At 47.5% G+C, this 15567-nt stretch overlaps 1 protein-coding gene across 1 annotated transcript in view; it reads left to right on the top strand.

The window, feature by feature from the left end:
• Positions 1–15567, top strand: part of CADPS (Ca++-dependent secretion activator) — a 193446-nt gene that overhangs the window by 54965 nt on the left and 122914 nt on the right. The window contains exon 6 of the mRNA XM_009329499.1: positions 2045–2166. Coding sequence (XP_009327774.1) covers positions 2045–2166 — 122 coding nt within the window. The remainder of the gene's footprint in view (positions 1–2044; positions 2167–15567) is intronic.

Genomic DNA, 15567 nt, shown 5'->3' with positions numbered 1-15567 from the left:
CCTGCTGATGTATATCAAATGTCTCAGAAATCTGCATCATTAACTGACCTCTTCAAGCGGCTTGTTACTGAGTGTACTCCAGTAACCCTGAGCCTGTATTGTCCCCAAACCCAGTACAATAATGCAACACCATAAATGTCAGTGTGTTTAGTTATTGCGAGTTACGGATGTCACTGTATTTCCCTGCAAGCCTTGCTTCCTCGTTGGAGAATTGTTAAAAATTGCTGGGTTTTGAACGCACCCAACAGATTGGCTTGCAGTTTGTGTGGAAATACTGTGCTTTGCTGGCTTGCTTTTTGCTTTGTCTTGACCACCGACTTTCTGCTCAGTGCTCTGTTGAGCAGTTTGTCTGTACAGCCCAGGGGGAGGCAGGGTGCTGCAGGGACCCACCGTTACCTCCGACACAGGCTGTCTCGGTCCTGGAAGCAGTGTTGCTGCAGTGGCTGTTTTCAGCCAGCTTAATTGTTCTGTGCAAACATATTTGTGATCTAGGCAAAACATTTACTCCAAGCAGTCATCAGCACACCCATACAGAATCGTTGTCTGTCAATGAGTGGGTTTATGTTACATTGTCAAAACTACTACCAGGTTGGGGTTAGAAATGTAGGATGCAGAAAAATCAGATAATTCTATTTTTGTGTAGTTTCCTGTTTATTTCTCTTCCTAAGGGGTCTCTTGTTATATATATCATGCCAATGCAAAACTTAACGACGCTGGTTGTCCAGTCTCAGAGTTTAACTCATTAGATGTCTGAAACCTTCTTTATAATACTCTGTTCAGTCTTATTTAAAAATAGGGCTATGAACCCAGAGACGGTGCCTTCAACAGCAGCATCAAAAAAAGCCTGACTTCTAAGTGTTCCCGCACGGAGGAGCAGGGAACTATCACAAAGCAATAGTCGTCTCTGTTGGAAAAGCCTGTGCAGCATGTATGGCTGTGCATAAAGGGACTCGCCCTTACAGCGGGATGTCTCAAACGCTTTGCTCCAGCTGAGCTGCATGCGGTGGGAAGCAGAAGCTCAGTGAAGCACTGACTTCAGGAGCTGGCAGGTCTGTGCACGGCTCTGTGCACGGAACTCTTCCTTCAAGAGAGCTTTTGCTGAAAACGTGTGCTCATCAGAGGGTCTGCGGAGCTCTGTGCCAGGGAAGGGATCCTCAGCGCAAGGACAGATCAGAAGACCTGAGGAGAGGAATTTTAAACCCCTGTGTATATACTTCATAGGTAGCTGTAATAAAACACAAACAGGAACTCCCACAGTGTTTCTTGTAGAAATGTTTAAGGTACGTGGTTAACAGGATTAATCACCTTTAAAAAAAAAAAAAAAGGGTCATTACCTGCAAGAAACTTAGATGGTGTTTTCTTAATGAGAAAGATGGGGAAAGACTTTTTACCAGGGCCTGCAGTGACAGGACAAAGGGCAACAGTTTTAAAGTGAAAGAGGGTAGATTTAGATTGAATGTAAGGAAGAAAATGTTTACGATGAGGGTGGTGAGACACTGGAACAGGTTGCCCAGAGAAGTTGTGGATGCCCCATCCCTAGAAGTGTTCAAGGCCAGGTTGGATGGAGCTCTGAGCAACCTGATCTAGTGGAAGATGTCCCTGCCCACGGCAGGGGGGTTGGACTAGATGATCTTCAAAGGTCAAACCCAAACCATTCTATGATTAATCTTGAAAATAGGCTTTTGGCACAAGCTGAGTAGCTGTGTGCTTTTTTTCTGGATTTCACGTATTAAGGCACTTTTAGGTGGGGCAGCACTATGTCTGTGAGTCCCATCTCCGGAAGCTTGGTACAGCCCTGGGCCCCCAGGGGATTCAACTAGCCTACGTGCAGCCAGAGGGAGACCTCCCGGTCTCCATACAGACCCCGCTGGCTGCCACAGTCCCTGCTCAGCCTGGGCAGTGCCACTGCCCCTGCCCATCTGCCACCATGAACATCCAGCAGCACGTGGAGGACCCCAGCACTGGCTGACCCTGCGGGGTCAGCAGCCAGAGCAAGATCTGAAGGAGGCTGCTCCTCTTACACTCCTCTTTCTTTGCCCTGCAGGTTGTCATCATGGAGGTGCAGGGTCTGAAGTCGCTGGCCCCCAACCGCATTGTGTACTGCACCATGGAAGTCGAAGGTGGGGAGAAACTACAGACTGACCAGGCTGAAGCCTCGAAGCCAACGTAAGTCTTGCCTTTTGCTGTCTCCACCATGCTCTCCTTTGCCCCATCTCTGTGCTGCTGAGCCTCTGCGGATAGCTCTGGCTCCCGCGTGGTGAGGCCAGAAGGGACTCCGAGAAGCAGAGGAGAAACGTGACCTTCCACATATGCAGAGCATCACCCTGCAACTAAGAATGGCACATAAGCCCTGACTGAGAAAAAAACGTGTTAATAACAGGCTTACGTCTCTTGTAGCCATAGAGACATAAATTTGTGCCTATACGTAAGTACTTTGCTAAATAGGGATGGAGTTAAGCATGTGCTTAGATAAATACTTGTCTGAGTGTCCATCTGAACTGGTGCCATCAGGTGTAGGTACATAAGCTCATCCTCACTGTCAGGGTTTCAGTGGTCCTATGAGAAAGGGAAACAGCTGGCGGGGACATGCTCCAGCACCCACAGCCAGAGGTGGAAGAGAGGAGCTGGGGAGAGCTTCAGGTCACTCAGTTAAAGCTTTATCTGAGGCCACTCTGTCCTGATCCAGTCCAAGGGCAGAGTCTTGTTCTGGTCTCTTTGACCTGGTCCCCAAATTCCCAGCCTTGGCCTCATACTTGGCTTTTTTGTCTTCCCCAGATGTTGTTATAAGCCTGCTATTAGTGATTGATCTTTGTTAATTTAAAAGGAGAAAATGATGAATGGCTTATTTCCTTTCCGATTTGTGGTATTAGTTAGCTTGAAACACTATCTGTATGGATTTGAGGCAGTTTCCTCTGGTTCACTGCGGAGATTTCACACTTAAATGAAATTCTCGGTGCGCCTCCTCACAGTGGAGAATTGCCAAGGTGATACGAAGCCTCCTCTGGCAGTGGGGAGCAGTGCAGGATGGGATGCTGTTGGGATATTCCCTCTCTGTTCCCGTATCCCATTCCCTCTGAGTGACCAGTCCCCAGTGGCATTTCACCAGGAGCTTCCCAAGCTTGTGCAAGAAAGCCAAAAACACCCAGCGTGTTGTATACAAGTGCACAAGCATCCAGTTCAAGGCCAGCTGATGCAGGCAGGAGAAGAGCAGAGCTGAAGGCAGGCTGCCTTCCCTGGGTGGTTGTCCTCCTGCGGAGGCGCAGAAACTGCTGATGCCTTGCACCCTGCGCTGTATTGGAAGAGCAGGAATCTGCAGTAAGCGGTTTAAAAACAATATTCCCAATCAGGGAAAGTGCTGCAGCCTGCCTTACTTTTCAAAACACTTTGAAATCTGCTTCAGAGAAGGAAGTAGGAGAGCTGTGCTTGGAAGAAAATTTCCATAAGAACCTGCAGTTGTCACTATTTTAGGTATTTTTGTTGCTTCAGTGGAGAAGGTTGGGCTCTATTTAGGGGAAATTACTACTACCCATACTGAAAAGCACACTTCTGCTGGGTTACGTGTGCTTGTTTAGCTTGGTCTGTTCATCCCACTTTTGCTCAAAGGGTCTGTCCTTCCTTACGCAAGCCTTCCTGCTGTCAGCCATAGGATTGTTTATACAAGTGTTGTTTTGAAAATAAGGGCTGCAGGAGTGAGCTCTTAATTGACTGGGTCTTTCTATCATAATGAAATGTACAGTGTCTGGGCATGAAGCCATCAGCCCTCAGGAAAACGCAGCCAACGCTGAATGCTGCGGCGTGATACAAGTTATGTAAGTCCATCACACTCATCCTCTCTCTGCACTGGCTTCCCGTAGAGGTGCGAGTCAGGCTTGACGTCTCCTGGTTTGCTCCATCACTTCGGCTGATACCTACGGAAAAGCCTTAGGAGGGGAGCAGGTTTGACAGTTGCGTTCCTTGAGGGTCCTGGGACTTTTTACTTCCAAAACCAAAGACCACCCAAGCCAAGGCTCCAGAATTACCTTCCACAGAAACCAGAGACCATCACAGAAATCTTGTCCTTTTTTCTTCTCTGCGTTAGAAGTGCTTCTTTCACTTTGCTTCCCCTCCCAGACACAACAGCCCAGGTAGGGTAAACCAAAGCCCTATGAAAGCAATTTACTGCACTTACATTCTCCTCTTCAGAAGAGAAGGAGAGAATGAACCCGATGTGACATGTTTGTCATGTTGCTTAAGACAAGACCTGAAGGTCCTCAGGTACTCCGGTGATGAGGGCAGTGATAGAAACAGGTCAGAGAAGTCTTTGGTGCTTTTTTGAGCTATGCTGCCTTGCAGACAAAAGATCCGTGGTCAGCCAAAACAGCCTTCTGGAATGTCTCTTTAGATGCCCACGTCACTCTCACCGATGTCATTCATACCATGTTTGCTTGGGTACTTTTTATCATAAGCAAAACACTCATTGATAAAGGAACTAGATCAGCAAAAGCATGCTGGACTGCTCTCCCCAGGCGTCCCAGGTTTTGTGTGCTTTGGCAGGGGATGCTGCCTGGCCTGGGGGTGAGGAGCATGCTGCGGGGATTTTGAGCCTCAGTGCTATGAAAGTGTGAATACTGAAGCAGGTTACCCCTGTACATCCCCAAACTTTTCTATCTCAGAGGCTCAAAAAATAGAAATGCAGGTTAAGTGCCTGTACTCAGCAGATGTGGTGAATACAGTTCTGGAAACAGACAATATTTTCTCAGATTAGACTGTAGCTCTTCAGACTGCCTGAAATTCAGTTTTGCCATCATCTGGAGGCTCTACAGGCTACAAAAGACTAAATTTCTCATACACATCAGGGGAAAAAAAAATTACATTTGAACAGTAAGATTCACTGGAAGACTTCCCATTTTTACAGCCCTGTGTCATGGGGAGGTGGAAAGGAGAGTGTCATGGGGCCACACGACCTTGTAGGACATCTTTTTACCTAAGAATGACTCATGGAGTTGTTCACTGTATTCTCATGTGTCCTTGAAGTGCCAGCCCTTGGCTAAAACACCCAGGCCACAGCACACCAGTGGCAGTGGCTGCTCTTCAGCTCGATGCCATGTCAGGGGTGCTAACCTGGGCTCTGCACCCCTAATAGAAAAAGGCAATTTCCCAGCCAGGGAAGGATTTCCAAAAGCACTGGTCTAGGTCTGTGAGGGATTCACCTTTGGTCTTCCCTGGTGCAAAACCAGCAGTTTTTGCGAATAAGATGTTTGAAAGCATCTTAGTGACTTTGGAGCTTGAATCCTGTTTATAGATCTTGAAAGAGGCAGGATAGCAGCAAGGTTGGTAGCCACGTGTACCGAGCGATCAGATGAGTCGTGTGAGGAGTGTGGCTCTCGGGACAGCAGTAAATACTGGTCTTCTATTTCTTCTCAGGCCCCCTGTTGGATTCCTGACATTTTAAGCCCAATCCTTTCATGTGAGGATTATCTGCCTCAGCGCGGGTACAGAGGATAACACAGTACTAGAGAAAGCTAGACCTGAAATAGCAAGGGTTATTTCAGATCAGGCTTGCAGTGTATTATTAGTAGTGCTTTTAATAAGTTGTGTAAGAGAAAGCCTTTGTATTATGCCCTAAGCTGCAGATGCCTCTACAAAATATCCCAAATCCCAGTGCAAGCGGGATTTTACTGCTTTTCACGCTGGAATTGTATTCTTGCAGGTTTTTGAGGTTTTATACCATTCCTCTTCCCTGCACGTTGTCCTGATATCTGCCCTCTGCAGAGCACGGAGAGTGAGGTGGCTCTGCACATCTCCACCACTGCCTTTCCAGGAGCTGCGTTAGTAATGCTGCTGTTTGCACGGCCTGAGAGCAAGGTTGCCAAGGGGTCTGGGAATAGCACAAAAGGTCCAGCCACAACACCCCTGTCCTATGGTCTCTAAAGAGGCTGCTGGATATATTTGAACAGTGACCTGCGCTTGTAGCAGTGCTTAGGGGCTGTACCAGTGATTGATCTTCTTACCATATTGCCTTTTTCTGACGTGAGCCAAACAAAAGAAAACAAAGAGATCCAAACATCAGCAAGACCCTATGTGCCTTGTAAATAAATGCTGTATATTCACCTGGACATATTTCAGCATGCAGATAAGTCTCATTCTCCCCTGGCTCACAGCAGTGAGAATCAGGTGCATTGAACTCAGCCGAACCATTTGGGTTAAAAGCAGTAAATAACGGGTTGGGGGTGAATCTGGCCGACCTCTCTGGGCATTTTGGCATGCCCAAGAAGGGACGGAGGTGTGGGCTGCTCCTCTGATTCTGGAAGTGCCTTCATTTGGAGGTTAAATATACCCCCTTGCAGAGCAGCCTCTCCAGGACTAGTGCAAGGGTCGTGCAGTAGCTCAGAGTATGAGAAGTGAGGATGGAGCTTACTGGTTTTGAAGGAGAAAAGATCGCTCTTTATTGCCTGTTTTTTTTTTCCCCTGCAGTTTTCTTAAGCATGTGCTTTAGGGCAGTGCTGGAGAGAGGACACTCAACAGGTCTCATCTGACCCCGTGTCACTTCTTATGTTGTTTGTCGTGACCAAGAGCTTGGGCCTCATGCCCTCTCCAGAAATTCACTCTTGATAAACTAATGTCTTTGGTAAACTTTTAAACCTCTCCATCTCCATTCCCTTAGCCACCATGCTAGGAGGCAGGGGCGCCCTGTTTTATCTTCGTGCTTGCTCCTGATGCTGCTCCCTGATTTGCTTTCAAGGTGCTCTGACGGCTCAGCTGCTTATCTCTGCTGCGACAGGCTGCCCTTGTTCAGACCCCTACACCAAACCCTCCAAGCTTATCGCTCAACTAGGGTCTTCATTTCAAATTGGTATGCCGCATCCAGCAGAGCCCTCTGCCTGACCGTGAAGAGGGACAGGAGTGCCACAGCATCCTTCCTCAGCGCCGTTCAGTGATCTCCTTCTGGGAGATGGGCACTGAGCAGCAAAGGGAGAAGCCCTGCGGGAAGGGAGGCTGGCGAGCAGGGATGCCCTCTCTCTCTCTGCAGAAGGGGAAAATCTGGTCTCTTCATTCAGGAATCCCCTGCCTCAGGCCCTGGAGTTTGAAGTGATGCTCAGTGGCTTTGCACAGAGTAGGAGCGTGGTAAGAGCATTTTGTTGCAGTCAGTGTTTTGCTGTCACGGCTAGTTGGGAGATGTGAACACTTCCCTGTGGTAAAATGAGAAAGGTCCTTTCGAGATGTATAAATTGCAAATAAATATTCCGTATGCTGTAGAACAAATTTAACTCCACTAAACTAAAGGGGTTTACACTGACACGAGTGAGAGCAGAGTTTAGCCCATAATTCGTGTTGTGTATCCCTCAGTAGAGTTGTTGGTGCTGTGCCTGGTAGGTCTTTTCCAGACATGTGTGGATCTGCAGTCCAGGAGGCTGGCCACCCCTCTTAGCATTGCTGTCCTGGCTGCTGTGACAGCCCTGCAGGCTCTGCAGACAGGCAGAAGAATCCTCTGCCTTAGACTTCCCGGCATCAGCTGGGTGCTCTGAGCCCATGTTACTCTCAGAGCTGTTGCTGTGTTGCAGAGGTATCACACCATGGCAAAGCTCAGGCAGAAGACCTGCGTGGCTACACTGTTTTAATCAGTCATTCATATTTAGGTTTGCATTCCTAGCTAAGCGCTGCGTAAGCAAAATTCATGATGCTGGGTAAAAAACAAAGCGAAAGGAAATGTTAGGAGATAGCTGCTTTTTTTGTTTTTTTTTTCCTCCTTCCTCTTCTAGTTGGCTTCAGCATTAAATATAAGCTGTCTTAATTACCCAGACTGATTGGCTTGCCTTTCCAGTTGCATGATTTCATTTCAGAGCTGTGCAGATGTTTGCAGTTCTTTTTCCTTAGGAAACCTCCAGGAGCCTTATGACTGTGTCAAAGTAGGTGACTGAGCCCTGGGTACAGCTAACATCAGACACTGTCACTTCTGAGATACTGCCCTCATCCCTGGGGTGAGGGTCTGAGCAGAGTCAGTCTGCCCCAAGGCATCTGTTGGGGAAGTGTTTTCCAGGAGAGACCTTCGGCTTTGCTCTCTGTGAGTGCAGCGCGGATGCTCTGAGCCCATGATGCTGCTGGGCTAAGAGGTGACAATGACAGGGACAGGAACTTCAGAGGAGTTGCTTTTAGCCCCTTTGTCTAGGGCTAAAGGGTACAAAGTGGTGTCCAAATCCCCTACACAAGATTTCTTCACTTACAGCTATTTAGCATGCCTAGGAGCCAATTTTCCAATGAGACTGTGCACAGCTTTGCACCTGAAGGGTTCTGCTGTTAGTTCAGTTTGACCTGCTCTTCAAATCCCCTTTTGTGCGTGTGATAGTATTTCCATAATGCTCCTGAGATTTATGCTACGACATTCCATTTTTGAAAGTGGAGGCTGTGGACAAGTCATTAAGCACAGCAAAAAATGCACTAAAAAGTTATTACCCAGGTGCAAGCATGTGATCTGTTATGGGAAGTGTTCACGTAAGTGGTTTAGTGGCCTTTTTAATTAGAAATTCAGAACCTCTTCTGAGGCTTCCTCGTAGCTGCTCTGCAGGAGTGGTTCTATAAAAAAATCTGCTTTAGATTAAGCAGCTGAGTTTTTCTCCAGAATAAAGGCAAGGCCCCATAGGGATTCCCTTGCCCTGAGTATCACTGAGACGGCCGCACTGCCATGGTGCAGCCTCCTGGACAGCAGTGCAATAGTCTGCTGAGACTGCAGATGGTGATCCCAGGTATGGTCCTACTCCCAAAGGTCTCATGTGAGGTCCCTCCTCTCTCCTGTTCTATAAATGTTACACTCGAAACTGTGTTGAAGAATAACGAAGGCTTGTTTCTATAGACTTACCTCTTGTAGTTGGGTTCTCTGGTATCAAGTAGGTGCAAGCTCTGGCTGTTTTCCCTGATCTTTAGAGCATACATAGCATCTTTCACAGATGAATGTCTCTCTTTTCTTGCCAGCTGTCTAATTTCTTGAGTGTTCCTATGCGCTTGGGAATTATGTATTCCTGTGATAGCACATACATTCAAATTTAAGTATTCCAGAAGGTGTGATGATGCCCAAGGCGATTTTCATCAACACCCGTCTGCTTCATCACTCCTATGCATGCAACCTTAAGATGGGATAGTAAAGACCTAAAGGACGTTGAAATGAGATTGAGATTCAGTGATCTGAAATAGTGCTAAATTAAGAGGAGGACTGCAAAACAGAAGTCCGGGGATACATTCAGTCTTCTTGGTTAATGCTCATGGTTGGTGTTTTAAAAAAAATAGGCTATGCCTTAGTACAAGTTCTGCACGTCACTTGCCAAGGGAAAGGCGGGGGATGAGACATGAAAAGTGCCCAGTTGTTGGTTTATTTATTGTGCTGTGTACAAGGAGTGCTCATTGTTATTTAATAGGGGTACTGCTATTGCTGGTTGCAAAGCAGCGTAGGGAGATAGAGAGCATGCTTTAAAGTATTGGTACTGTGCCTACTCCTGCCTGGACAGAGCTCTGGAAGAGGGAATGGTTTAATGGGAAGGCCAACCTTGACAGTGATTTCTCAAGGTTTTAGTTGTCCTTTCTGTGAAATGAAGGTAGAGAGGCCTGTTGCCTTTGTGAATGTGCTAGGTCTCCCAATGAACAGCAGCACTATGTGTGAAAACACTTAAAGGGAGCCATGTACTGTTGTCACTACATGGGCAAAGAGGACAAGGCATGCTCGTGGAGAGAGGAGCTTGCAAACATGGCTGGAGTGCAGAGAGACACGGCAGCGTTTTCTTGAACCACTTCCAGAGCAACTCCAAGGTGTTTCAGATTGAAAAAGTACGTGAAAGGCAGGACACAGCACACAGGAGTGTCTTGCCTGGCTCACTGGTCTTTCACACCTTTGCCAAAAGGCCTTGTAGGCAAATAAAGCTGAGAGCATCTGCAGCAACTCCCACTCCATGGCTTAGAGGAGGTGAGAAGGGGGATCCCAGCAGCTGCACACAGCCACTGCAGCTGTAGGATCCATCAGGTAGTGGAAAGAGGGCTCACCGGCCCCTGATGGTTGCTGAAGGAAGACTGAAGTCCTGCAAGTCAGGGGTCGCTGAGCCCGGTGATCATTGTCAGGCTGGAGACGCAAAATGCATGTCTAGGGACAGATCTCCCATGGAAACAAGGATGTGGCGTTAGCGTATTTGCTCTAGCTCTTCTCAGTGGCTGTGTGTCCCTGGGCCAGTGGCTGGCTCAGTCCTTACTTTGGGCTTCCTATCCATGAAACTAGGGCAATGCTTCTATTTCACAGCAGAGAAAACACTCATGACCGAGATGGCTGGGTGGGCATCATCTGCTGGAAGTGCCCACTCATCCCCACTGATCCAGGAGATGCCAGGGTGACTTTGCTTCTAGCCATCAGAAGTTAGGCAAGACAAACACCGTCCCAAGTGTCTGGCTGGATCTGGGCTTCCTGTCCTGGCTTAGAAGAATTTCTTTACTGAAAGAGTGGTTAAACATTGGAACAGGCTGCCCAGGGAAGTGGTTGAGTCACCATCCCTGGAGGTATTTAAAAGACGTGTAGATGAGGTGCTTAGGGACATGGTTTAGTGGGCATGGTGGTGTTGGGTTGACGGTTGGACTTGATGATCTTAGAGGTCTTTTCCAACCTTAATGATTCTATGATTCTATTCTATGATTCTATGAATATAGGACAGCAAAAACGTGAGTAGTGGCACAACAACAACAGACGGTCTCACACCTCTTGTTCCTCTCTTTAGCTGATTTTGGAAGGGTACCTTATGCCATTTTCTGCTCTGTTTACATTTAGGAAATATTTCACTGCTCTCTTCTACTGAATTTTATAAAGGAGCGTCTAGACTATGTTGGCACAAAACCAATAACCTGTATTTTCAGGCAGAGGATTTCTGTCTCCTTTTCCATGGTCTGTGCTTGTGGGACACCAAGTTTCTGTAAAGCTGGCAGTGCATGGCCTTGGTAAGTCTAAATCATAACCAGGCCTTAACTAGCTGCAGTCCTTTGCAGTTGTGTTTTCTTCCAGGGTGATAAGGTTTGATAGAAGTGATTAACCATGTCTGAATTAAATAATCGTTCTGTGAAATGAGCAGCTCTGTGGCTGGTTCAGTGGAGCATCTTTGGCCAAAGGAAACTTTGATTAGCATGTGCGTGGCATTGCAGTCACCTTATACAAGAAGTGGTAACAACCACAGATAGTAAATGCACACGGACCCATTTCATGAATGAAACTCCAGTTCATGCTGTATCCAAAGCCGATATACTGATACAGCACATACAGTAGAATAAAAGCAATTATTCTTTCAGTTCAGACCTCCCAGTAAAAGGTTGCGGGGCTTACATTTCCATTTCTTCCTCCTGAGCTTTTCTCCTCTAATTGTAATATCATAGTATTAAGCGAGAGCACAGGGTATTTGAAAAGCAGTCGTCGTTTAAATCACGCTAAGTAATCACGCTACTTATTTTCCCTGTTAATACACCGAAGATTGTGGTGAGTAGCATTGCCATAAATTCTCATCCGAACCAGCCGCGGGATTTCTGCAGTAAAGCACAGCCTGGGGTGAAGCAGGCTGGGTGGAGTGTGTGGTCCTGGGCACAGGAGGTGAGGCTGGGCTGGGTACAGGCATGGCAGAGGGACATCTCTGGGGCAGGGAAGCCATCTCGTGTTTTTCTATTATGTGATTAAATCTATCTCCCTTCTTACAACTTCCCCATAACACTTCCCCTGTGTATCAGCTATGCTTTAGGAAACACTTCATGCTGAAATCAAGCTCTGCATTTTCTGTATAGCAAAGATCATCCTTTTTTGGGTTCCTAAAGCTGTGCTGTCGGCCTCAGCAGCTCCTCTTGGCTGCAGTGCCCTGGCAGCCGAGTGACACGGTGCTGGCATGGGAACGGGGTCTGCGGGGACTGCTTGTGAGCCACAAGCAGATCAAGAGCAGACCTTCACAGGCTTTGCTTTGCTGCAGTCTCCGTCAGCTTTACCCTATTCCTTTTGCACCTTGCACGCTCAGACGCAGATGTGATGCTCTCCTAGACATATTTCTCTCTCAGCCGGCAGTCGTAGCGTTGCCGTAGCCAGTTTGAGGATGTGGGAGTTGCAGCTCCTGGAGGGAGAGATGGTGCCTTTTATCAGCTGTCTGGTACTGCTGGCTGCATGATGTTAAGCAAGATGGTGTCTGTGTGCATGACACTTAGATCATGTCTCAGAGCCATGGATCATGTCTCAGAGCCGTGGGAACAAAGAATGGACAATCCATGAAATGCTGGAGGTTGGAAGACATCCTTAGCTGCTGCTAGGAGGAGTCCAGTCATTAGGGTCGTTCTGTCTCTGCTCACCTTTTGGATAACACCATAGTGCTTTCCGCAGTGGTGTTTTGGGGTAAATGAACACCTTTTTTGTAAGCAAAAGAATTACTAATGGTGCTTTTTTTCAGCAGAGGGAGTGTTATATGCTTGGCAGGAATTAGAACATCACGGGAAATGATGGATTCACTCAGAGAGCCCTTGGGTTATCCCATCAGAGCAGTTATCAGTGCTCCGTGCGGAGACGTGGCCTCACCCAGCATTACATAGCTCCAGGGGAAGGCAGGTACAGCCACCGCTGTGTGTGCGAGGATGCTGACTTGTCAGTCACCTGCACAATAGCTGCATTGGTGGAAGCAGGTTTTACCGTTGTTATAAAGTCTGTGCAGCAAAGTCTAGAAGGAATCAAATCTGTTTGTGCTGTCACTCCCACTTCAACTCAGCTTCTTCCGAGGGGATGGGACTGAAAGGCTGTTCTGTCAGCAGAAAGGGAGGAGAGGAAACGAATGTGAACAAAAATAAGCCGCGTTGTCAATCTATGTCTGATGACTTTGGTTATCCTGTTCTGAAGGTGAGTAAACACATCGAACTCTTACCGTGGGAGGAATCCCAGAGGAGGCTCAGCAGCTCTTGGGAATCAAGCCGTGTTACAGATGCAAACCATTCTCAATCCGTTTCTACAGGCAGAGTGGAAAGGTACCTTTCTTAGCACATGAATTGTATTTCCTAGCCTAGGACATTTTCACATGAGCAGAAACATAGAAGGTTCTCTGCATCTGTGTATATCCTTTCAGATTTTCATTTCAGATCTTTTTGTGCACCTGCAGCAGTCACCTCCAGCACCCCTCTTTGGCAGTGGAAAGACACAGGCACTTTTAGGGCAGGCTTCATTTCATCTGCTTGCTGCCTCTAAATTGGGATGAGGCAAATTAAGGCCTAACTCCACTGACTATTAATTAGATCTCTCCTTATCACAATAGCGGGACCCCAAGGCAGGTGACAGGGCCACGTGTACATGGTAGTACAGTCCCCTAAATTTGGGGTTTTCCACAGTTGTGACCTGTCTCATGTCTTGGCACCCTCTCCTGCTAGTTAAAGATCAAATCCTTTCCTTGGAGCCCTGGTTCCATTTGAGGCCCTCTGCGGCATGTAAAATCCAAACTCAGACCCACAAAGACCACCAAATGGATTAAATGACTTGCTGTTTTGCTGGTGGATGGCTACTGCTGGTGGAGGAACCGACATCTCCCGTACTTCATTCACAGTGTGATGCACTCACTGAATGCTGCTGAGCAGGCAGCACATGCTTTCTTCTTTGTTTGGTGTCGTTACACCCTATTTTGTTCCTGACTACATAACTTTTTATCTTTCAATAATGCTATCTCTTGAGAAGGTGTATCACCCACTGGGTTATGTTTCTTAGAAGAATTCAGCTGACCTGAATCGAAGTTTGTAGTCCTACTGCAATAAGTTGCAAACGAGTTCGTAACCGTCCCCAACCCAGCATTCCCAAACTGGCTGTAGTTTATGGGCAGTCCCCCACTGAAACTGAGTTGTGCGTGGAGCTGCACAACTGCTGCGGGTCTCCAGCTGTGTGACCCAGCCGGTGGGTTTTCTTGGACAGCATAAAAAAAAGCCTGAATTCTTCTGTTGCCTTTGGGTTTTTTTCAAATCCCAAAGACACAAAGCAAAAACCTATTATCCATTGCCATTACCCACAAGAGTTGCAAAAAATACACATTTTCCTGAAGGCTTTGGAATACGCTACTTCTTTTTATTACTGCTTTGTGACCCAGCTGGTGCAGGTGTGAGCACCTGCCTCCACCATGTGTCATGGACATGTCTGTGCTGCCGCATCCCCTGCCTCGGAGTTCGGTGCCTCACCAACACTGCTCCTGAAGAGGAGCGAGCTGTCTGCTCTCCCAACACCTGCTTGTGAAGGGCTTAGCGCATGGGCAGCGTTGTCTCATTTACGTCATTCCTAGAAGTTCACAAATACCCATTTCTGAAAATGAAACGAGCATTTTCATCCCGGTGGAATTAATGCCGTCCCTGCGTCAGGTTTTGCTGTTGAGCTGAGTAAGTCTGTGTGCACTCCATTATAATGAACTGCAGCCTCAGAGTATGGGCAAGGGAAGTTCAGAAAGATCACCAATAGCCATCATCTTGGTCATCGACCTCTATTTCATGTTTTTGAATGGGTGGTATATGTCAAGCATTAGAAAATATAACAAAAAGCTTCCCTGCATGCTTCTTCACATACAGTTAACTGTTAAACATGTTTAAAAACTGTTTGTTTTCCTCCTTCCTGGTATCTCAAGAAATATGTAAAAACAAAACACACCTTAACGTCACATTAGAGAAACAGGTGTAGCCGACTCCATCAGCTGCATGAAGGTAGGTTAGCTGGGTGTCTGGTGTGCTTCTTCTCTAATTTTGTTTTTCCCAGTGCTTGAGTTTTGGGCATATCTGATTTATGGCCCAAGATTTAAGGCTGCTCCCTGGAAAGGTCTCTTCTGGGAGGGGAGGAATGGCTGAAGAAAGAAAACCATCATTTTTTAGGTAGGATTTCTGGAAGAGCTAAATCAAGACTGTACATAGCAGTTCAGTCTCCCAGCAGTGAAGTGGGATCAGAGCTCTCCCTCCCCAGAGCGGGATCCAGCTCCAGCAGGCACCACAGCTGGGCACCACAGTAAGCCAAGAAACCAAGGCTGGTTAAAAGCATCACACCCAGACAAGGTGAAGCAGTGACCCAGCAAAAGGTGACTTTGCTGGCACGTGTTTCCTCAAAAAAACTGTCTAGTTTTTTGACAGTGTCTATCAGGGTGCTGTCTGTGCCGCCCTCTTGATGGGCTTCACGCCACCAGCCGGCTTGCTTTGGAGACCGAACTACGAATACACCAGGAGGGACGTAGACACACTGGTGTGGGTGCCAGCAGAGAAGAGGTGAGGGATGTGGATGAAGAGAAGTACCTGAAGGACAACCCTTTCCTGCCTGCAGCAGCAATGGCCACTGGTCATTGCATTCTCACCGGATCCCATTCTGGCAGCAGAGGACAGCAAGGGAGGTTAAGCTGGCCTTGCAAATTTTGTCCCAGGTATGGTCACATGTATTAAAGGCCTTTGAGATGGACTGCCCTGCCTCCGTACGCAGCCGGCTGCAGGAAGGCACTGGGTGCTGATTTAGGTGGCTGTGCACCTGCGGGGTTGGAGGCAGCTGCACATATTCTGCGTTCCCAAGGACGTGCTCCTGGCCTGGGAGGGGACAGGCATTGCTGCTGA

The sequence above is a fragment of the Pygoscelis adeliae genome, unplaced genomic scaffold (genome assembly GCF_000699105.1).
Source record: "Pygoscelis adeliae isolate BGI_AS28 unplaced genomic scaffold, ASM69910v1 Scaffold148, whole genome shotgun sequence".
Classification (NCBI taxonomy): Eukaryota; Metazoa; Chordata; class Aves; order Sphenisciformes; family Spheniscidae; genus Pygoscelis; species Pygoscelis adeliae.
This window is presented reverse-complemented; position numbering and strand designations above follow the sequence as displayed.